The 22,741-nt window shown below is 47.9% G+C and overlaps 1 protein-coding gene across 1 annotated transcript in view; it reads left to right on the forward strand.

The window, feature by feature from the left end:
- The window catches only part of LOC144820261 (dynein axonemal heavy chain 6-like), a 1,187,310-nt gene that overhangs the window by 856,989 nt on the left and 307,580 nt on the right, over positions 1-22,741 (forward strand). Inside the window, exon 31 of the mRNA XM_078677850.1 lies at positions 10,884-11,051. Coding sequence (XP_078533976.1) covers positions 10,884-11,051 — 168 coding nt within the window. The remainder of the gene's footprint in view (positions 1-10,883; positions 11,052-22,741) is intronic.

Raw genomic sequence — 22,741 nt, forward strand, 5'->3', positions numbered from 1 at the left:
ATGAAAGGACACCACACAGATATATATTGAAAATATATATAGATTTATTTCTACAAATAACCCTGATACTCTTTATGAGCACAGAAGCAAATGCGTTAAAACAAAACACAGTTTAAATACACAAAAGTTGCACAATTATGGATGAGCCCTAGGGGCCACCTAAACCATATACTAAAATAGTGGTATAAGAACCACTATGGGGAAAGTGAAGGGGCCTAGGGCCTGGGGAATCGCTGGATCTGTTCGGGACTAGCAGTGAAGAAGTCGGGAAAGGCCCGCAGGACTCGGGTGCAGTGCGGAAAGTGCACGCTTTACCAATGCAATGTCAATGGTGCGTAAAAGTTACAAAGTTAGTTAAAAAGGAACCTTCCGAGTGACCTAGAAGGATGAAACTTTAGACACAGACCCTAGAGGTGTGTACCAGTGTGGGAACACCGGCGGAGCTGAGTTACCTCACCCACAGGAAGCGGGTGCACAGGGTCGAAGTAGTGTCGGGTTTCGTCACGCAGGTCGATGGTGCTTGGTGCTGAAGATGCTGCAGGCGGCTCGATGTGAAGAGTTCCGGTGGATCCAAGGGTGGATCTGAAGAGGTGAAGACCTGAAAGCAGAGGGGACAATGTTCAAAGTCACTAGCCAGTGACTACCGTGGAACCAGAGTGGAACCAGGCGATGTCGGGTGCAAACAGGCGTTGTCGTGTAGCTTCTCTCTGCAGCCACGTGGACACGAGGGGTCGAAGACGTCCAGGAGTCGGTCACGAGCTGTCTCACGCAGGCTTCTCGCTGTTGGCGGTGTCGGCAACTTGATTGGAGCAAACAGGCCTTGGCTAATGCAAGCCACGCAGGAATCGAAAAAGGCTTGTTACTCGGACCAGCAAGGTCAGAGCAGGTGCTCCTTTTTACAGGAGCGAGGGCAAGTCTGGAGCAACCAGACCCGCAGTGTAAATTGAAGGTTTCGTCGCCAAGATGGCCGCTAGCCACGTGGCAAGTGGCCGGGATGGCGCGTCGAGTGGCACAGTGCAAAAGGGCCCCACGCAGATCGTGGAGATGCTGGGGGGCTGATCTTCGGTGCAAGGGCTGCTCGAGGTTGGGGCTTCTCAAACCCCAAAGCACAGCGTCGAGGGTGCCTCTGATGCTGCGCAGTCAGCTTCTCGGGGGTCTTTCAAGAGGTCCGGTCCCACGTCTCTCGGTGCCTCCACGGGTCCCTTCTTTGCAGGGACTGTGGATCGGGCGGTGAGAAGTCTGGGAGTCTGGGTCTTGTCAGGCTCTGGGCTCGGGCTCCGGCGGGAGGCAGCGGCAAAGCAGACGTCGAGTTGCTGGTTGGTGCCTGTGTTCACAGGGTGGTCACTCCTTGGCCACAAGGGAGATTCTCTTCCGTCTTCTGTGCAGCAGAATGTCGAAGTCCAGTCTTCTTCTGTATTTCAAGTTGATTCCGGATGATCTGAAGTCTCAGGACACAGCTCCCACTCTTATTCGAATCTGGGGGGCCGGATCACCTACTAGGTCCCTCCTCTGGGTGGAACCAGGAAGGGGGGTGGTTACACCCCCTTTCCTTTGTCCAGTTTCGCGCCAGGACTGGGGCTGGAAAGCCCCAGCACCGGTTTGAACTGGCCTATGCACAGGGACACCTTGTGTGCCCCAGGCATGTCTGATTCTATTCAGCCCTGTCCTACCCAATACACAAAATCCTGTCTGGAGTGGTGCTAGCACCTCCCCAGGCAGGAAACCCTTTGTCCAAGCTGCCCTCGCTGGAAGGACTCCCAGCAGCAGGAGGTCAGACTTGTTTCTGTGGTGGCAGCATCCATTTTGGGATGCTAAGGCTCTGTTTAACTTTAACCGGGGTTCAGGCTAGGTACATGTCGTGTCCCTCTAGAAGGGTGGAATGCTACCCCCGTCGCCAGAACTGGCGAGGGGGTAGTATTCCAATTCGTATGACACCTTACTCGACATGTTTTGATAAAGCCAAACCCAAGATAGCATTTAACCTCGAGGTTCATAATGCACTTAAGAGTATATGGTATGGCAATATCATGAAACAGCTAAAGGACATGGTTCCGAAAGCTGCAGACAGGCTCAGCTCATGCCAGAGCACCATCTCACATATTTCCAAGCACTCTGCCTCCAGGATTGATGAGGCCTTCCATAGGAGTGGCTGACAGGAACATATGTGTCCATTTTAGGTTAGGTATAGGCATACTACACCTAAGTAAGGGGTGGTTACACCGACTTACCCCAGCTGAGTGATCAGCCAGTTGTGTCAAATATGGAGGCCAGGCCAGGGGTGGCACAATGCATGCTGCAGCCCCTGGTAGGCCTTGGAAGCACCTATGCCCTGGGTACCTGGGTACACTGTTACAGGGGCCAATAAGGTGAACCAGTTCCAATTGTGTATGTACCTAAGGTACATGGAGTCCATTTTAAGGAGAGAGCAATTAGCCTGGGGCCCTGAATAGCAGGATCCCAGGCCAACTATGTCAAAAACCAGCTAAACACCAGGCAAAAAGTTTGGGGGTAACCATAGTCAGATATCCACCTTCCTACAGCCGCTTCTCCCACTTTCTTTGGGAGACGGTTGCGCAGGTGCTGCCTCAAGTCCCGGAGGTGGCCTGGGCTGTGCTCTCCCAGGCTGTTAAAGACAGGAGAGATGCGGCAAAATTCACCATATGGTGTGGTTTGGATACGACTGATTTGCTGGGCAGATCTATTTCAATGACAGTGGCCTGAGGCGCCACGCCTGGCTTCGCACATCTGGCTTCTCGGGGGATGTCCAGGCCAATTTGATGGACATGCCTTTTGATGGAACCCCCATTTTTGGGGAAAAGGCAGACTCAGCCCTGGTCAGGTTCAAGGACTCTTGAGCTATGGCCAGATCCTTGAGCCTCTCCTCCACTCCTCGTGGCCAGTCTTCCTTTCTCCTCTTTTGTGGCAACGGAAGGGGTTTACAGCCGCGTCAGCCCTAACCTAGTCACCGTCTCGCACAGACTGCCCAAGCCGTGCGTGGAGGTGGACGCGGTACATTCCGTCCGCAGAATGGAGGCCAGAAGTCGTCTACCACACTGCCCCCGGAAACCGCAGCCTCCAAGCACTCCTAAGCTGATTCTGAAGGATCACACTACTCCAGTGGGTCAGAGAATTCGTCATCATCTCCCCCGCTGAAGATCTTTTACAACAGACAAGTGAGTCTTGCAGATCATCCAGGAGGGCTATTCTCTTCCCCTCCTTTCATTTCTTTTACTCCTACTATTTTGCTGAGTCAGAAACAGTTGGCTCAGGATCACTTAAAGTTGCTCCAAGAGGAAGTTACAGCTCTTTGGCCAATGGAGCTAAAGAAAGGGTTCCAGTTTCAGAAGTAGGCAGTGGCTGTTATTCCTGCTACTTTCTGATTCCGAAGAAGAACAAGGGGCTTTGGCCCATTTTGGATCTTCGGACCTTCAATCTCTTCCTCAAAAAGGAGGAATTTAAAATGCTCACATTGGATCAGGTCTTGTCTGCCCTATACCATGTAGACTGGATGGTGGTGTTGGACCTGCTAGATGCGTATTTTCACATTCCCATCCTGCCGGTCCACAGACGTTACCTACGGTTCAAGGTAGGCCATGAGCATTTTCAGTTTACCGTGCTCCCCTTCAGCCTTACCAGTGCCTCTCGGTGTTCACCAAGGTGATAGCGGTGGTTGCAGCTCATCTGCGCAGGTTAGGGGGTTCAGTCTTCCCCTACTTCAACGACTGGCTGTTAAAGACGTCCTCCCCCAGGCAGTTGTCTCCCACCTTCATACTACGGCGGACCTCCTGCATTCATTGGGGTTCTCTATAAACATGCCGAAGTCACACATGGCTCCTTCTCCGAAGCTCCCTTTCATCGGAGCTGTTCTGGACACAGTGCAGTTTCGGGCTTATCCTCCCGAGCAGCGAGTCCAGGATATTCAGGTTATGATTCCAATATTTCAACCTCTATCCTGGATTTCGGTGAGGTTGACTCTGAGGCTGTTGGGTCTCATGGCCTCCTGCATCCTGTTGGTAAGACAGGCGTGATGGCTTATGCGGGCTCTGCAGTGGGACTTGAAGTTCCAATGGGCACATCATCAGGGAAATCGCACTGACATGGTTCAGATCTCGGAAAGAACTGCAAAGGATCTGCAGTGGTGGTTACCGAACCGAGATTGGGTTAAAGGGAGACCTCTCTCCCTTCCCCAACTGGATTTCACAATCAAGACGGATGTGTCACTTCTGGGATGGGGCGGCGACTTGGGAGAGATGAATATCAGAGGTCACTGGTCTTCGGCGGAGACGGGGCTCCACATAAACGTGTTGGAGCTCTTAGTGATTTGCTTGGCATTAAAAGTATTTCTTCCCTCTGTCAAGGGGAAGTTGGTGCAGGTGTTCACGGACAACACCAGCGCCATGTGATACTGCAACAAGCAAGGCTGGGTGGGGTCAGTGACCCTTTGTCGAGAGGCCCTGCATCTCTAGACATGGCTGGAACAACAGGGCATATCCCTGGTGGTTCAACACCTGGCAGTTTCTCTGCACGCGATTTCAGCCATCGATGCCTAGCTAAACCTGAATAGCGTCTCCAGTCAGATTTGGCGCAAGGTCTCTTTCAGCAGTGGGGAAAACCTTGATTAGATTTGTTCGCCTCCGAAGAGAATGCGCATTGTCAGCAGTATTCACGCTGGAGTTTCCACGGCGGCTATCACTCGGCGACTCATTTCATCACAAGTGGAGCTCAGGCCTGTTGTACTCCTTTCCACCCATACCACTCCTGCCCAGGGTTCTGAATATTATCAAGAGCGACCGGGCCCAAGTCATCCTTGTGGCGCTGGACTGGGCAAGGAGAGTCTGGCATCCAGGGCTTCTGAACATGAGTGTTGAAATTCCGATCAGGCTGCCCCTTCCGGAGGATTTTCTTTCACAGCAGCAGGGGAGGGTTCTCCATCCAAACCTGTCACCTCTGCGCCTCCATGCATGGAGATTGAGTGGCAGCAGTGGATGTCTTTTGACCTTCCTCCCGAGGTCTGTAATGATATTCTGGTGGCCAGGTGGACCTCCACTAAGTTGGTATATGTCTATCGTTGGCAGAAATTTATATTATACTGTAAAGAAAGGTCTATTAACCCTCTTTCTGCTCCTCTTTCTGCTGCCCTATTGTTCATTCTGACCCTTGCCAAGCAGGGCTCTGCTTTGGAAACTCTCAAGGGTTACCTTTCTGCTCTGTCTGCTTTTTTGCCGCTGCCAGACCAACCTTCTCTTTTTAAATCTCCTATTGTAAATACATTTCTTAAAGGGCTGGTTCACTTGTTTCAACCCACGCCTTTTATGATGCCACAATGGGACCTTAATTTGGTTCTCACTTACCTGATATACGCTCATTTCGAGCATTTGCACAATTGTCCCCTCCTGCTGTTGACCATCAAAACATCCTCCTTACTGGCGCTTACATCGGCCCAGAGGGTGAGTGAGTTGCAGATGTTATCCAGCTCGCCTCCTTATCTATTGTCCTTTCCAGGCAAGGTGGTGCTTCACACCAGGGCATCATTCTTATCAAAGGTTGTGACCCCATTCCATCTCGGTCAGGCCATCACTTTGCCCACCTTCTTTGCTCCCTCACATCCCTCTAAGGAAGAGGAGTGTCTCCACTGACTGAACCCAAAAAGAGCGTTGTCGTTCTACCTTGACCGCATAAGGGAGTTCTGGGTAGATGACCAACTCTTTGTGGGGTATGTGGGAGCAAAGAAGGGAAAGGCAGTACAGAAAAGAACCATCTCACTAGCTGGGTTGTTCTCTGCATTAAAATTTGTTATGCCTTTGTGAAGAAGCTGCCCCCTGAGGAATTAGGGACCCATTCCACCAGGGTAAAAGCTGCAACTACAGCCTTGGCTCAGGGTGTTCCAGTCCAAGACATCTGTCAGGCAGCGACGTGGGCATCATTGCACACGTTCGCCAAACATTATTGCCTTGATGGTCATGTGATCAGGGAAGAGCACTTTGCCCACTCAGGCCTGCAAGACTTTTTAGTCTAGTCCATGAGTCCGCAACGCACTGCGGGGATGGTATGGCTTGGGTATCTGATTCAAAGGTAAGGAATATGCAGCTAGAAGTCTCTATCAGATGAAGAATTTACTCACCTTCGGTAACAAATTATCTGGTAGAGACTCTATCTTGCTGCAGATTCCATACAGCCCCATCCATGCCTGCCCTCTTTGCGGACTGATGTTTTAGTAATAGGGTTTCTCCCATTTCAGGGCCCTAGTTTTGCACACTTTTACCTCCTCAGGCACTTAGTGGCTCTGCGCTTCTGCCGTGGAAAAACGAAAATTACTGACGTCGGCGTGCCAGGTTGGCACTTGTGTAGGTACCGCAACGTCATAACCGACTCTACCAACGCGATCGACGTCACGCCGAGCCGAATGGAGACATCCGGCGTTGCACGCAAGGAGTATTGCTCAGCAAAAGTTTTGGGATCCAGCCTGACACCTGGGAAATTCAAAGGTAAGGAATCTGCAGCTAGATAGAATCTATACTAGATAATGGATCACCGAAGGTAAGTAACTTGTTTGTCATGAGTGGAGTTGCAGTATTCTATACGCCTTTCTGCCTACACTACTTCTGCCCAGAGTGGTGGAGAAGATCAGGCGCGACCAGGCCCAAGTCATTCTTGTGGCTCCGAGCTTGTCTTGGAGAGTCTGGTATCCCGAGCTTCTGCACATGGCCATCGATCCTCCGATCAGACTGCCTCTTTGGGAGGATCTTCTGTCGCAGCCGCAGGGAACGGTCCTCCACCTGAACCTGTCCAGCCTCCACCTCCTTGCGTGGAGATTGAGCAGCGACAGTTGACAGCTATCGACCTTCCTCCCGAAGTCTATAACATTATCTTGGCAGCCAGGCGTCTCTCTACCAAAACAGTTTATGCCTGTAGATGGAGCAAATTTGTGGCATGGTGTGCAGCAAAGGCTGTGGATCCCCTTTCTGCACCCCTTTCAGAGGTTCTCCTCTTCATTCCTTCTTTTGCCCAGCAGGGCTCTGCTCTGCACACTCTAAAAGGCTATTATTAGACCATTTCGACCATTCTTCTGCTTCCTCACTAGCCTTCTCTTTTCAAGTCCCCTATTGTAAATTGCTTCCTTAAGGGCATTACTCACTTGTTTCCTCCCATTCCTTACGTAATGCCCCAGTGGGACTTGAACCTGGTTCTGACCTATCTTATGTTCGCTCCTTTCAAGTTGCTACATAACTGTCTTCTCAGACTTCTCAGACTTAAAACTGCCTTTTTGGTTGCCATCACCTCTGCTCGCAGGGTATATGAACTTCAGGCTCTTTCTTCCAAACCTCCTTTCCTGGCTGTTCATCCGGACAAACTTGTCCTCCGCACTAGGCCTTATTTCCTTCCAAAAGTGGTTACCTCTTTCCACATGGGACACACCATCACTTTTCCCACCTTCTTCCCGCCCCTGCATCCTTGTAAAGAGGAGGAGAGGTTCCACCGTCTGGATCCAAAACGTGCGCTTTCTTTCTTTCTTTATGACGCAAAGCAATTCTGGGTGGATAACCAGCTCTTTGTTGGCTATGTGGGCGCCAAGAAAGGCTGGGCCATGCAAAAATGGACCATCTCGATGGGTTGTTGTTTGCATCAAAATCTGCTAATCCTTAGCAAAAAAGGAACCTCCAGTGGGGTTGTGCGCCCATTCCATACTTTCTGGTGTGAACTTAGTTCACAGACCCACCTCCGGGGTTGGTATTGCTAGAGTATCTATTCGAAGGTGAGTAATCCATAACTAATAGTCTCTTTCAGATGAACAAGTTATTTACTTTCGGTAACGATATATCTGGAAGAGACATATATTAGTTATGGATTCCTCACCGCCCTACCCATCCTCCCCGTTCTCGGAACTGACTTCTATGGTAAGGAGCTCCCTTTCAGGGCCTTATTAGTTTTGTGCACCAGTAGTCAGTGTCTTGCTTGGCTCTGTGCTTCTGGCTTGGAATGTTGTGTAAAGAACTGACGTCAGCGCGCGAGTGCGGCATCTAAGTAGATATCGTAACATCATCCCGGCAACCACGACAAATGCGGAGACGACCAATGCCACCTGCCGATGCGCAGGGGTACTGCTGAAGAAAAATTCTCCGGATCCAGTCTGACGCCCGGGGTAATTCCAAGGTGAGGAATCCTTAACTAATATATGTCTCTTACAGATATATCGTTACTGAAGGTAAGTAACTTGTTAATTATTTCTTTTCTCTATTTATGAGCTTATTATATGGTGGAAACCAGGCTCCTGAAAGCACCTAAGTGCTGGGCAGATGTGTAGATAAAATTAGTAGTTGCAATTGTGCTCATTCAAAATTTTTTGTTGATTCGATCAATCAATACAATTAATCAGAGTTTGTAAAGCGCAACTACGCACCTGTGTGGGTCTCAAGGCGCTGGGGTGGGGGGGTGGGGGGGGTAGGGAGTGTGGAGCAGATCCGACCAAGTGTTGAGTTCATTGGAAGAGCCAGGTCTTGAGGTCCTTCCTGAATTGTGTCAGCTAGGATGATTTCTGAGGTGGATGGGCAGGATGTTCCAAGTCTTGAAGGTGAGGTAAGAGAACGACATTTCTCCGGTTCTGGTCTTGCAGATTTGTGGGACGGTAGCCCGGGAAAGCTGGGTGGAGTAGTGGTGTCTGTTGGATGTGTGGAATCTGAGCCTGTGTTTCAGGTATGTCGGTCCGGCGTTGTGAAGGGCCTTGTATGTGTGGGTGAGGAGCCTGAAGGTCATTCTTTTGTCGACTGCGAGCCAGTGTAGGTCACAGAGGTGTTGAGTGATGTGGATGCGATGGGAGATGTTGAGGATTACTCTTGCTGCGGTGTTCTGGACATTCCGGAGTCTTCAAACGGGTTTCTGGGTGACACCTGCATAGAGTGTGTTGCCGTAGTTGAGTCTGCTGATGATGAGGGCATGGTTGACTGTCTTCCTGAATTCGGTGGGGATCCAGCTGAAGGTCTTTCGAAGAAGGAGGAGTGTGTCGAAGGAGGCTGAGGAGACTGTGTTTATCTGGTGGTCTATTGTGAGCGAGAAGTCCACTACGATGCTGAGGTTTCGTGCGTGGTTCATCGGGGTAGGGGGCAAGATGTAAATCATTGCTTAGAATGAAACCCAATGGTTAATGTTTGCAACAACAATTTTTGTGACATTTGATGTCAAATAAGATAATTCACCTCTTAATGGAAAGGTGACAGGGAGTGACGAAACAAACAGGAATTTTATGTCAGTGGTTTACGCTTAGGGACATCCAGTTTACAGTTTGTTCTAGGTAGTCTTCAAGATGAGGCTCCATAGTTATTTTAAGATGCAGTACATCCAGATGTCAATCAATCGTAATATTTCGGCTTCTCGCTAGAACCCCAAAAGTCTCCCTTTCAATGTTGACCAATAAGAGGGATAGGATTGATAGACTCCATATAGCATAGTGGTGGGTGCTCAGTTTTAACTTCTGTATGTTGTAAACCAGAAAAGAACTAACCCAGTTGAGGACTTGTCCACCAATGCTCATGCACATCTTCACTGTCTTAAGGATCGGTTACTGCTACACTTTAGTGAATGCCAAAGATAGTTTCACAGTCACCACAGTATCTATTACTTGAAAAGTGTCTTTTTCAGATAACATGAACACTTTTGTGGCAGCAGCACTTGCTCTCAATCTGAGTAAGACCTATTGGGACCAATAAAGAACTGGACGATGAACCAGAAGCTTGTGGCTATCATTATGTTATTTGTTCCTAGTTTATGTCTTGGTAATGTTGTTTCCTGGAGGAAGTGAAATCACCAATGTAAGGCAATAAATAATCCCTTGTACAGATAACTCTTATAAATACTAGACATTGGTAGTCTGGCTGTTTGTGGTAAAACATGATGTACCTGCACAACACAAGAATCCTGCACACAATGTGACAGTTTTGCCTAGCACACTAGACCTAGCATTGGAACACTGAACAATGTTGCTGAATTGCAGCCATTTTCTCCGAATTCAAATATTTTTCTTTCATATTTTTGTGTGAAGATATGAATTTGTAGTTCCTTGAACTCTGCGTCTCTTATTTATTTTCCACATTTTATATAAAAGTGACCATTGAAGATTGCACGGTAAAATAGACTATTCAAACATACAAAGGCTCTCCCCAGTGAATCAGCATATCACATTTCCCTGGAAGCTGAATATTTATCATGACTCAAGAAGATGTACACCATAATTGCCAGGTAACTTCTTGGCTGGACATTTAAATTTCCTATGCATATTATTCCAGGGGTCATCCATTATATTTGGTGTCAAAATATTCCTAAAGAAATGTAAATATGTATTTTCATTGCCACAAGCTCTGGAGTAAATACTTTGTTTACTTAATAAAAAGATCATGTTGTGTTTATCTATTACTCTTCACTAGAATCATGAGTGACCATTAGTCTAGGTCAGGAATATCCAACCTAGGGCCACGAGGACCCATGTCAGATTTTCAAGATCAACACTTAGCGTATCAATAAGTTCCACTTAGACACATTTTTGGTAACTTAATCGTATGTGAATATCCAGAGAATTTGTCATCAGTCCATCTCTACTACACTTAGGTTAGATACAAGTATAGGTGATGTTTCATAAATTACTGTGTGTGTGGAGATTCCTCTTGCACCGAGAAAACTAAGTAATTGATGGAATGAAATCCATGTATGAATCTCAGCCACTTGTAAACAATAATTAACCAAACATAAAAAACTGTCCTAGTTCCTCCCACACCAAAAGAAACAGTCCTACCTGAACTGCTCGGGCGGGCCTCTCTTGTTATAGGATATGAGCAGCCCTAGGTATTCATTGAACTGTTTGTATTAACATCTATTTTTTTCTTCTATACACTTAGCTTTCTAGATTTATGTTTGAGGGACGAGAAATAAAATTAGTTATGACATGTGCAGCATTCATCACCATGAATCCTGGTTATGCCGGAAGAACGGAATTACCTGATAATCTAAAAGCTCTCTTCAGACCCTTTGCGATGATGGTGCCCAACTACGCATTAATTGCAGAGGTAAATCACTGCCATACATATTAACCATTTTTATGCAATTGCTTAAACACTTGTAATGTTGTTACTATATCTACAACATGAGAAAAACAGCCTAAATTATTTTTATTACACAGTCCTATGTCCTGAGAATAAACACTAGTTACAGTGATATCTCATACTCTTACTCGTTGTTCATAAGTCATTAGAGTGTTTTTGTCAGTTCAGGGAGACTGGTACTTTTAATGCAAAGTAATCAAAGTGCAAAAATTTCCGTCCGTGAATTGGACAAGCAATGAAAATGTATGGGGGGTCATTTGTGCCACTGAATATTTGGCAGAATTATGTGACTCAGGGGACTGATCATTAAAAAGAGGGAACAATCATTACTTACTTATTAAGGGCTAGATGTAGGTAATTCAAATTTACCGATTCATAAATACCGAATTTTACCGATTCGGTATTTATGAATCGGTAAATTAGAAGTAGGCAGATGTAAGTAAATTTCATTTTACATTTGCCGAATCTGCCGAATCGGTATTGCCCATTGATTCCTATGGGCCTTGAAGCCCATAGGAATCAATGGGCAATACTGATTCGGTATTTACCGAATCGGTAAATACCGAATCCTGCAAGGGTGCAGGGGGTGTCACTTTGACACCCTCTAGCACCCCAAGTACAGGCTTGTGTGACATGTGGCACACATGCAATGCCCTAAGGGCATGTCTGTATGTCACATGGCACAGGTGTGCATGCACAGATGTGCATGCACACCTGAATTCGGTATTTTACCACACAATAGGATTGTGTGGTAAAATACCGACTCTTAAGGGCCTGCGGCACTCTTTGAAGTGCTAGCTACATCTAGAATTACAGAATCGGTATATTTACCGATTTGGTAATTTACCGAATCGATAATTTTACCGAATCGGTCAATATACCGATTCTGTAATTTTAAGCCCCCTACATTTCAAAACCCAAATACCGTTCGGTAACGGCCGAATTCGGCCGTTACCGACTGGTATTAGGGCTCCTACATCTGGCCCTAAGTGCTGTATTATTTAAGTTATTTGGTGCAAGTCATTTTTTAGGTCGAAGAATAGTGATGACATGTATCTCTCTGTGGGGCTTTGGCAAACTCATCCATTGCCATTGGCTTTCTGATGGATACATCTGACTGTGGATTCCTCACCTTATGATTATCCCCTGTGCCAGCATTCCGCAGAATTTTTTCCTAGCTCTCCACGCTGACGAGGACATCACAATGCCACGGCTCCGCACGCGACTCCGCATGATGTCTCCTGAGTCATAAGAGAGCCTCGTCGGCGTGATGATGTCAGTTCCCTTTTTTCCGCACTGTGGACGCTTAACGGTTTTCTAGGAGTCTCCTTATTGTATTGTGTTGCTTTGTAAACCTTCATCTTTTACTGTTGCTGTTGCGATGGCTGCGTCAAGGAAGTCTGGGTTTAAGCACTGTAGGGAGTGTGAGGGTCACATGTCGATCACTGACCCCGTGAAGATTGTCTATGGTGTTGTCGTCGGATCACGACGTGGAAAACTGTTCCAGTTGCTGAAAGATGAACCCAAAGGCTCTTAAGGAACGGGAGGCCAAGCTTTTTATGGCAAAGGCAAAGAAGGAAGGAAGAGGGCTTAAAAGGTCAAAGTCGTCGACTTCACATGCGTCAAAGTCATCGACTTCGCATACGTTGAAGTCGAGGAAACACAAGAAGAAGAGGAGGCATGGTTCTCGGCACCGTTCGTCAAAGGGTAATGCTTTGAGGTCACCTCGGTCTTCCTCGGTCTTCCTCGACGTCGTCAAAAAGACTTGGTGTCTCCTTTGCCTTCTCTTCGATGTCTCCTGAGCGAACTCCTTCACCAAAAGACACTCCGGCGCAGTCTCCGGCGCCGAGGGGTTCACCGGTTTTAGAGGGCTTACCAGTTCAGGATGATCCTTCATAGTTCACAAGACTATGTGTCTACTGTGTGACTACTGTGGCTTCACCAGTGGCTCAGGCTGTTCCGACATCGGAGGCTCCTCATGTGGATGTTGGCTCGACTCCATATCCACAGTTTTCAACTCCAGGTTCGGATCCAACGCATTTTTTAAGTGCAATGTATGGAGTATTTGCTAAGGCAGCCTTCCCCTCCGGAGCACCTTCGGGTCCTGTGGGTCCACTGGCCTTCAATTTGGGTGTGCCTCAGCACTATGCTCAGGCACCCTTCGTGCCTTTCATGCCGATGGTGCCGTCATCGCAGTTTCTGGCTCAGAGGTTTTTGAAGTTGTATATGGAATACCCGGCATTGTCTGGTGGGCATTCCTCTCAGCCTCGTACAGCGCCGATTCCACCTTCGGATCTTCCTTCGACGCTGGCTCCGGAGATGTCTGCGCCATTGTGTGGCGCCGCCGATGCCTCAACTGATGTTTCGTTCAAGGAGAGAAGCTCAGAGACTGCTGGAGGAAGAGCAGTATGAGAGAAAGGAGGTTCAAGAGGGTGAGTTAGAAGATTCTGTGGATGAATTTGAAGGAATTCAGGAGGCAAGTGGGCTGGACACTTGCCCTGAGTGGGAACTTTCTTTGTTAAGGGCTTCCCCACCTCAAGAGGTTGCTTCTTATCATTCTGTCATCAGAAAAGCGGCAGAGCTTTTGGACTTACAAATGCCTACTGCTTGAGTATAAGCCGAATTAGCTTACTGAAGTATTACATTCGCCTTTGTCAATTGTTGTGCCCTTGTTGCCTTTTAATGAGCCTTTAACTGTGCCTATTAGAGCTCATTCTACCAGAGCCAAGTCGTCAACTTCTGCATTGGCTAGAGGTGTACCTGTAGTGGACATTTGTAAGGCAGCGGCTTGGGCCTCCCTCCACACTTTCGCAAAGCATTATTGCTTAGACTCCGAAATGAGGAGGGAAGGCCACTTTGTGTGCTCTGTCCTGCAGGAATTTTTGGTATAGAAGGGTAGACACCCTCCTCCGGGAGTGGGACTGCTGTGGGAATCTATTCATAAGGTGAGGAATCCACAGGCAGATTTATCCATCAGAAGAACAAGTTACTTACCTTCGGTAACGCTCTTTCTGGTGGATAAAGTATCTGCCTGTGGATTCCTCACTGACCCACCCCCCTCCCCGATGTCCACCCTTGTATACCTTAAAGGTGGCTTTGTTTAGCATTTTTGTTTTACCTTTGTTTCTTTAATTTCCATTTGTGTGATTTAGAGGAAATGCTTTTTCTCTTTGGCTTTCCTTTTGATTTTACACTATGTGTAGTTGTTTGAATAATGTGTACTGTGTATACTTTGAATCTGTTGTCGGTCCACCCGTTCGCCTCAGAGGCACGGAAAAAATGGGTGGAACTGACGTCATCACACCGACGAGGCTCTCTTATGGCTCTGGTGACGTCATACGGAGTCGCCTGCAGAGCCGTGGCATTGTGACGTCCTCGTCTGTGTGGAGAGCTAGGAAAGCATTCCGTGGAATGCTGGCGCAGGGGATAATCATAAAGTGAGGAATCAACAGGCAGATACTGTATCCACCAGAAAAAGCATTACCGAAGGTAAGTAACTTGTTTGTTATCTGCAGCATCCAGAAATGCTGTATTTCTTATTGGTCTCTCCTTTGTTTGTTTAGTTCTCTTTCGGGCAATTTCACTCTGAGAACATTTTAGTTGGCCATCACACAGTACAGAGTGTGGTGGCCTCTCTTCCGTCCTCCCATCTGGTTATGCATGTATTGCTTTGCCCACTTGACTAATCTGAACTTACGCACACCACTTACTCACATAGAAACTCCAACACTCCACTGGAGGTAAAAATGAGCTTTATTAATATTGTAGGTAAAGGCAATAAATCACTGAAGCCAATGAATTCTTAAGCACCAAGTGAAAGGCAATAGACAATGAATACACCACACTATATACATAAATATGAAACTGTGAATACAGGTATATAAACAGTTAATGTACAAAGCACCTCACCAGATTCATTTGCAGCACCGGAGACTTTAACATCCCTGGCCAAGCACTGAACACCAAGTCGGGAACCCATAGACCGGCAGCTCAGGGAGTAATCTCTTCGGGCACCAAAGTTGTCCCGCGAGTGCGTCCACTCCAAGACTGAGTTCCTGAGCTCCACCCCACAGACACCGCTTTTTATAGTTTAAATCAATATGTTCGAGAAGCCTCTAGCAGGCGCTCTCGCCCATCTATTCACAAGTGCTGGCCTCATCTCTGCATCAGACCCACCCAGACAGACCTGGCCAGATTCTATCTGGGCAGTGCCGAGGCAAAAGACATTCCTTTCCCACTCTCCGGCCTTGGAGACTGGCACGGCCATCCTCCCTCTGTCCTAGAGATAAGTATGGAATGCATAAAAACACTCTGAAGGTACAACATAACCTCACGAGGCATCCTCATGAGATGCCTCGCACCTGCTTGTACTGGTTTACGTGAAAAACATGTTTATGTTCCTGCTGAAATGTAACTCCAGGTCACGGCAGCACAAAATGGAAGTGCAATGCAACAAAATGGAAGATCAGAGCATTGCATGGAATCGAGGTCAACATGTGATTTAGCACGTGTAAAATGGCAAATGCAGTACAATGCATTGCTTTTGTTGCAACTTTAAATAAAGCAAACTCAACCAAAGTTGGTAGTTCTGGCTGTCTCATATCCGCTTTTAAAAATGCTGTGGTACTTGTCACACGTCAAGTCTGATCCTTACTTATGTTAATACTTAGTGCAAACTCAACCCAAAGTTGGCAGCTATGGCCGTCTCACATCCGCTTTTAAAAAATTTCCTGGTACTTGTCACACGTCAAGTCCGATCCTTACTTATGTTAAATATGTTTATGATCTTCTTTATTTAACCTATCAGTGTTTTTGCTTGGGTTGAGCTTGTTTAACTTGTGGCTCTTTCACTTTAAAGGCAGTCAGGCCCCTTTCTTCAGACAAGCTGTGTCTAAGGAAAGGGGCATAGTGGCAAACAACCATTTTGAATGCGATGGGTCTCGCACTTTCAAGAGTTTAGTAAATGCGAGATCTATTGCATTTCAAATGCTTTTAATTTTGTGCTTTGCAAGCCTCGGTCACCAGGGCAAGCCTTCTGCAATTTCCGTCGCATTTTCTCTGATGCTAGTGCTTTCTCAAGTGATGAGCTGGGCCGTGGCACGCATGGAGGTGAGGCCACCTTAAAGAGTGAGTGTGCTGGAACCGACTAGGCTCAGGGCTTTGGTGCCTCTTGGGGGGCCAAGACAGCTTCACTGGTGGTCCATACACACTCAAGGGCTTGTAGCTAGTATGCGACTGACACAGTACCTTCATTGTACGTGGCAGGTGGCATAGCGGGTGAAGGATGTCTGCGCACATGAGCGTGCATGTATTACTTGTCTAACGGCCTATGTTTTAATTTTTGCCCTATTTCAATTGTACAGTTTTGCACTCCTCCATTGCCCATCTCTGTCAAGCTAACCCCTTCAGCCCTCCTCATCTCCAATTTGTACCTAACCACTCAAGCGCATCCCAGCCGGCGCTGGCGCCACAGGTGAACCTAGGGCAGATCGACCGTCTCTGAAGTCTGGCAGGTTTAGATCCACTTTTATTTCTTCATTAATCTTCTCAATTTATTCCCTCAAAATCCCATTCTCTACTTTGTTTTTCACTTGTTTCAAACACATTCGAACCATATGAAACATACTCAAATCATGTCTGCTTTTCCCACCCTAGGCACACACTCTTATTTGTTATTGAGTGCTTTTTAAACTTTATTTTGCTTGTGAGGTGTTAAATCTTTTACTGGGTCTGAATGGGGTATGCAGCTCTTAGCTGGGCGTGGGGGACTGGCAGGTCTTTCTTCGTGATGGCCTCACACACCCCGGAGGATGTCATGCTTCATCATAGGGCGTTTGCCCCTCGTCAGGCCGGCGCTGCAATGCCTGACGGGCTCCCGTAAACAGGGCTCTTTGTCGGAGATCTTTTTGAAGAAGTCATTAGGTGCATGCGTGAGTGGGGGCTGGGTAGTGCACAGGAGAGTGAGATAAAATAGGTCAGGAGCAGTCCTACTTAGGTCAAGTTTGAATAGTTTAGGTAGCTCTAGCCTGGTTAAAAACGGTACGAGAGCCCCTATGAGGTAGTGATGTTCCTAAGGGGCTGTCAAGGTGAAGTTGGTCAACATGTTTTGTGCCCAGGTTGCCCCTAACCGGTCAGTCGGCACTTCATCAGGACTGAAGTAACTAAATGTGAATGGTGCACTACCGTCTGGTATTGAAAATCTGTGATTTAATTACCAGATGCGGTAGGGAGTACCCTAGTAGACTTGTACTGGGGCGTACTGTAGACCTGTGAGAGAAGGGGAGAAGAACAGGGAGGGTACAACCAAGGAAATACAATAAAACAAGAGAAATAAAAACAAAAGCCAGCAGTGTGGCAACATTTTCATGTAGAAATGCAATGTCTTGTAAGGAGGTAAGTAGTACAATGGTAAATTGTCAAATACACTTCAGTAAGCTGTGAACATGCAGCCCATTCAGAAGCTAATAGGTTAGCCCAGACCTTCGTGGTAGGCTGTAATCAAGGAGAGAGCGGGGCCTCATGGGGGAGGTGCCGCGTGTGTATATCAAGTGTGAGCATGGTCATGCTTCAATTATCAACCAGGGTAGCCAGTGCGTATCGGTGTTGAAACTTGTAATAAACTTTTTATCATTCAAGCGTAGGACAAGGTGGCCAGTGCAGTAACTCATGGATCAGGGACGTGAGTGGCTTCACGGTAAAGACATCAATACAATAAAGAGCAATATTGCGTGAATATTCATGCTCGGATGAGGTAAAAGAGAGAGAGGGCCCCAAGGGGGTAAGTGACGCGTGTCTCTGTCAAAGCGTCTCCATGTTAAAAATATGTAACCCATTGTTATCAAACACGGTCACCAGAGGTTGTGAGAGGAAATGGCGGCCTGTTGCTGTTAATGTAGTAATTTGTTTCGTAAAAATGAGCGTCATACTTCTGTAGTCTTGAAAAGTGCACTTTCTTCTCCTTCTGTGACTGTCAGCTGCTCCCCTCTCTTTCTTCCCTCTCTTTATGTCTTTATCCCCACTCTCTCTGTCTCTCTCTCTCGCTCCTCCTCACTTGCTAAATAAAAACGTGACTTCAATAAACGTTGCAGACAGTGCTCCGACCAACTTTGCAGGTGTCCAGCGTAGCTCCTGAGCGGGAGGGCGTATCGCTGGCCAGTACCTGCTGACTGGCAAAACACAACAACCAGGCTCTCTTCAGGTACGAACAGAGTTGGACGCAGCTTCAGGGTAGATGGAAAAGGGCTTTATTGATTTCACTCTCGCTCCGTGTGCAGAGTCCAAAGAAACGCTCGGCAGACGTATTTCTGCTTGTGAATTTAGCTTCATCAGTGCCCGTTTCTCTGGCTATTCTTTTCTTTGGGAGGTCAGTTAAAATAGATGACTGCTGTGACCACTTCCCGTCAGGTGACTTCTTGCCCCTCCTCCGCCATTGCGGACTGTTGGACACATCGCACTACTCCTCCTGGGCAGCTGCTTTTTGGGTGTTGAAGTCCTCTGTGGAAGCCCATCCAGTGACAGGGCCTCTCAGACACCAAGTGATGCCCCAATCGAGCTGGCAGCTGAGTCCACACCTTCCACAGCTGCCTGAAGGATTCCAAGCCAGTTCCAGGCTCCCCTTGTCAGGCAATGTAATATTGCCTCCTCTCTCCCCGTGTGCCAGATACTTCCTTGTGGAGACGTGTAGCACCGGGGGGGGGGGGGGGGGATGGCGAAGCATTGCATACAGTGCCTCAAACCAACTTTGCAGGTGTCCTGCTTAGCTCCTGAACGGGAGGGCGGATCGCTGGCCAGTACCTGCTGACTGGCAAAGCACAACAACCAGGCTCTCTTCAGGTATGAACAGAGTGTGACACAGCTCCGGGGTAGATTGAAAAGGGCTTTATTGATTTCACTCTCGCTCCGTGTGCCGAGTCCAAAGAAACGCTCGGAAGACGCATTTCTGCTTTTGGATTTAGCTTCATGAGTGCCCTTTTCTCTGGCTATTCTTTTCTTTGGGGGGGGGTCAGTTAAAATAGTTGACTGCTGTGACTAATTCCCGTCAGGTGACTTCTTGCCCCTCCTCCGCCATTGCGGACTGCTGGACACATCACAGTACTCCTCCCGGGCAGCTGATTTCTGGGTGTTGAAGTCCTCTGTGGCATCCCACCCAGTGACGGTGCCTCTCAAACACAAAGTGATGCCCCAATCGAGCTGGCAGCTGAGTCCACACCTTCCGCAGCTGCCTGAAGGATTCCAAGCTCGTTCCAGTCTCCCCTTGTCAGGCAATGTAATATTGCCTCCTCTTTCCCCATGTGCCGGATACCTCCTTGTGGAGACGTGTAGCACCGGGGGGCGACGCGTTGCAGACAGTGCTCCGAACCAACTTTGCAGGTGTCCTGCGAAGTTCCTGAATGGGAGGGCGTATCGCTGGCCAGTACCTGCTGACTGGCAAAACACAACAACCAGGCTTTCTTCAGGTACGAACAGAGTGCGACACAGCTCCAGGGTAGATGGAAAAGGGCTTTATTGATCTCACTCTCGCTCCGTGTGCAGAGTCCAAAGAAACGCTCGGCAGAAGCATTTCTGCTTTTCAATTTAGCTTCATCAGTGCCCGTTTCTCTGGCTATTCTTTTCTTTGGGGGGGTCAGTGAAAATAGATGACTGCTGTGATCACTTCCCGTCAGGTGACTCCTTGCCCCTCCTCCGCCATTGTGGACTGTTGGACACATCACACTACTCCTCCCGGGCAGCTGCTTTCTGGGTGTTGAAGTCCTCTGTGGGAGCCCATCCAGTGACGGGGCATCTCAGACACCAATGGATGTCCCAATTGAGCTGGCAGTTGAGTCCACACCTTTCGCAGCTGCTTGAAGGATTCCAAGCCCGTTCCAGTCTCCCCTTGTCAGGCAATGTAATATTGCCTCCTCTCTCCCCATATGCCGGATACCTCCTTGTGGAGACATGTAGCACCGGGGGGGGCGACGCGTTGCAGACAGTGCTCTGAACCAATTTTGCAGGTGTCCCGCGTATTTCCTGAACAGGAGGGCGTATCGCAGGCCAGTACCTGCTGACTGGCAAAGCAAAACAATCAGGCTCTCTTTAGGTAAGAACTGAGTGTGACACAGCTCCGGGGTAGATTGAAAAGGGCTTTATTGAGTCCACACCTTCCGCAGCGCCTGAAGGATTCCAAGCCCGTTCCAGTCTCCCCTTGTCAGGCAATGTAATATTGCCTACTCTCTCCCCATGTGCCGGATACCTCCTTGTGGAGAAGTGTACCACCGGGGGTGCGACGCGTTGCAGACAGTGTTCCAAACCAACTTTGCAGGTGTCCCGCGTAGCTCCTAAATGGGAGGGCGTATATATATATATATATATACGGAACACCTCCTCCAGTCGAAAGAGCAGAGGCCACACAGGGGACACCTTGGAAACACCTTTAATAGAGTTATGCGGCATAATGCATTTCGGCCTGTCTCGGCCTTCTTCAGATGCCTTAATGTTCAGGAGGCATTAGTACACTTTAATTTAAAAGTCCCACAGCTTCCCCATTGGCAGGGACCCGCTCCGCCCCCTTTCCCTAGTGTTCGCTCACCATCCCGCACGTCATCGGAACTGCAGGTCCCAGGATGCACCAGTGATCCAGGTAGGTGCTGCAGGGGGGATATACAGTCCAATTGGATAGGCGGGGTGCAGGACGATCATCGGTGTAATTAGCATGCCTATTTCCTGCTTTGATTTTCCTCTTTGGGCGTCGCCTGATGTGACAAGTGTGCAAACGCGCCCTGTGGCGCGTTTTAAGTTGGGGGATTAAGTCCCCTTGAATCCTGAGGGTCCCTGGGGGCCAACTAGCCCACCAGGTACCTCCAGTATGCGCCAGGGAGCTGCGTTGCAGAGAGGTGTTCAGAGGCCACGCCCCTTTTTACACCTCTCTGCAACGCAGCTCTGTGGCGCTTACTGGAGGTACCTGGTGGGCTAGTTGGCCCCCAGGGACCATCAGGACTCAAGGGTAATTAATCCCCCAACTTAAAACGCGCCAGGGAGCGCGTTTGCACAGTGGTAAAGGGAAGGGGTGGGGCCTGACATAGAAAGTGTGCAAACGCACCCCCTGACACATTGTAAATTGGGGGATTCATTTCCCTTCAATCCTGAGGGTCCCTGGGGGTGAACTAGCCCACAAAGTACTTCTAGTATGCGCCAGGGAGCTGCGTTGCAGAGAGGTGTTGAGAGGCCACGCCCCTTTTTACACCTCTCTGTAACACCGCTCTGTGGCGCTTACTGGAGGTAGCTGGTGGGCTAGCTGGCCCCCAGGGAACCTCAGGACTCAAGGGGATTTAATCCCCCAATTTACAACACTCTAGGGGGCGCGTTTGCACACTGGTGCAGGGAGGCGGCATGGCCTGATGTGACAAGTGTGGCGCGTTTTAAGTTGGGGGATTAAGTCCTCTTGAATACTGAGGGTCCCTGGGGGCCAACTAGCCCACCAGGTATGAGAACAGATCCTGTGCACACGCACAAGTGGTAAATAGTCCGGGTGTGAGGACTAAAAATTCTACTGAGAGAATGTAGTTGCTTCAAAAAAGAACGTAGGATATCGAGATTCGTGTGAATAACGTTTTTATATAAGTCATATAGTGGACAGTACAGTAAGATAGTAGCCAGCCGACACGTGTTTCGTTACACCGTGTAGGAGGTGTAACTCATCAGGGCTGTAGGGCTACAGAAGTGGCGAAATCGGTAAGGCACGGAGCGGTGGACAAATTAACCCTGTCCGTGTGTGTACTGGAGGCGATGAACGCCAGGGAGCTGCTGGACTATCAGGCGAGAGGTGAAGGCTTACATGGCGGGTGGCGTCATGGTCTTCAAAACTGTCACATTGACCAAGACCCTGCCGAATAAATCACTTGAAAGCAATTTTGACAGGTCTGGCTCCTTCCTTGCCAGTTCTTTGGAGAGTATTGTGTCCCCCCAATTTTTTTTTATATATATATATTCACTGAAAAAAACATAGGTTTCAGAGACGTTATAGTTAGAAATTAGCATCTGAAAAACCTTAGAAATTCACAGAAAAAAACATAGGTTTCAGGGGTGTTATAGTTAGCACTCGTACAAAACCATAGAAATTCCTCCGTTATAGTTAGTTCTGCTAACTATAGCTCGCGCACCCGCAATGCACTGCTGATGATGTCACATATTTCATCATTCATGACATGGTCAGTGACATCACTGATGACATCACTGATTAAATCACTGATGACACCATCCACGTGACAACCTGATACACCTCATCATACACTAGTATAACCTTTCATCACTCACTGTAAAATACAGAGTGCCATATTTGAAAACATTGACACACCAATACCAGTTACTACATACCCACTCACTGATTCCTAAGTCTACACACACAACTACCCATTCAACAACAGAATCACTTATACATGCAGTCACTAATTAATAGAACACTATCAAAGGCACTTATACACATATATTGACATTAACACATCAGCAGTCATCTTAGTCAGTTATGCAGTCATCCTACTCACTCATGAAACAATTAATCACACTTACATTTACTCACTTACACAATTATACACACAACACCTCATTTATTCAAACACATAGTAACTCATAGTTAATATGTTAAAAAATCACTATCACAATTATACACTCATTCATAT

The sequence above is a fragment of the Lissotriton helveticus genome, chromosome 2_1 (assembly GCF_964261635.1).
Source record: "Lissotriton helveticus chromosome 2_1, aLisHel1.1, whole genome shotgun sequence".
Classification (NCBI taxonomy): domain Eukaryota; kingdom Metazoa; phylum Chordata; class Amphibia; order Caudata; family Salamandridae; genus Lissotriton; species Lissotriton helveticus.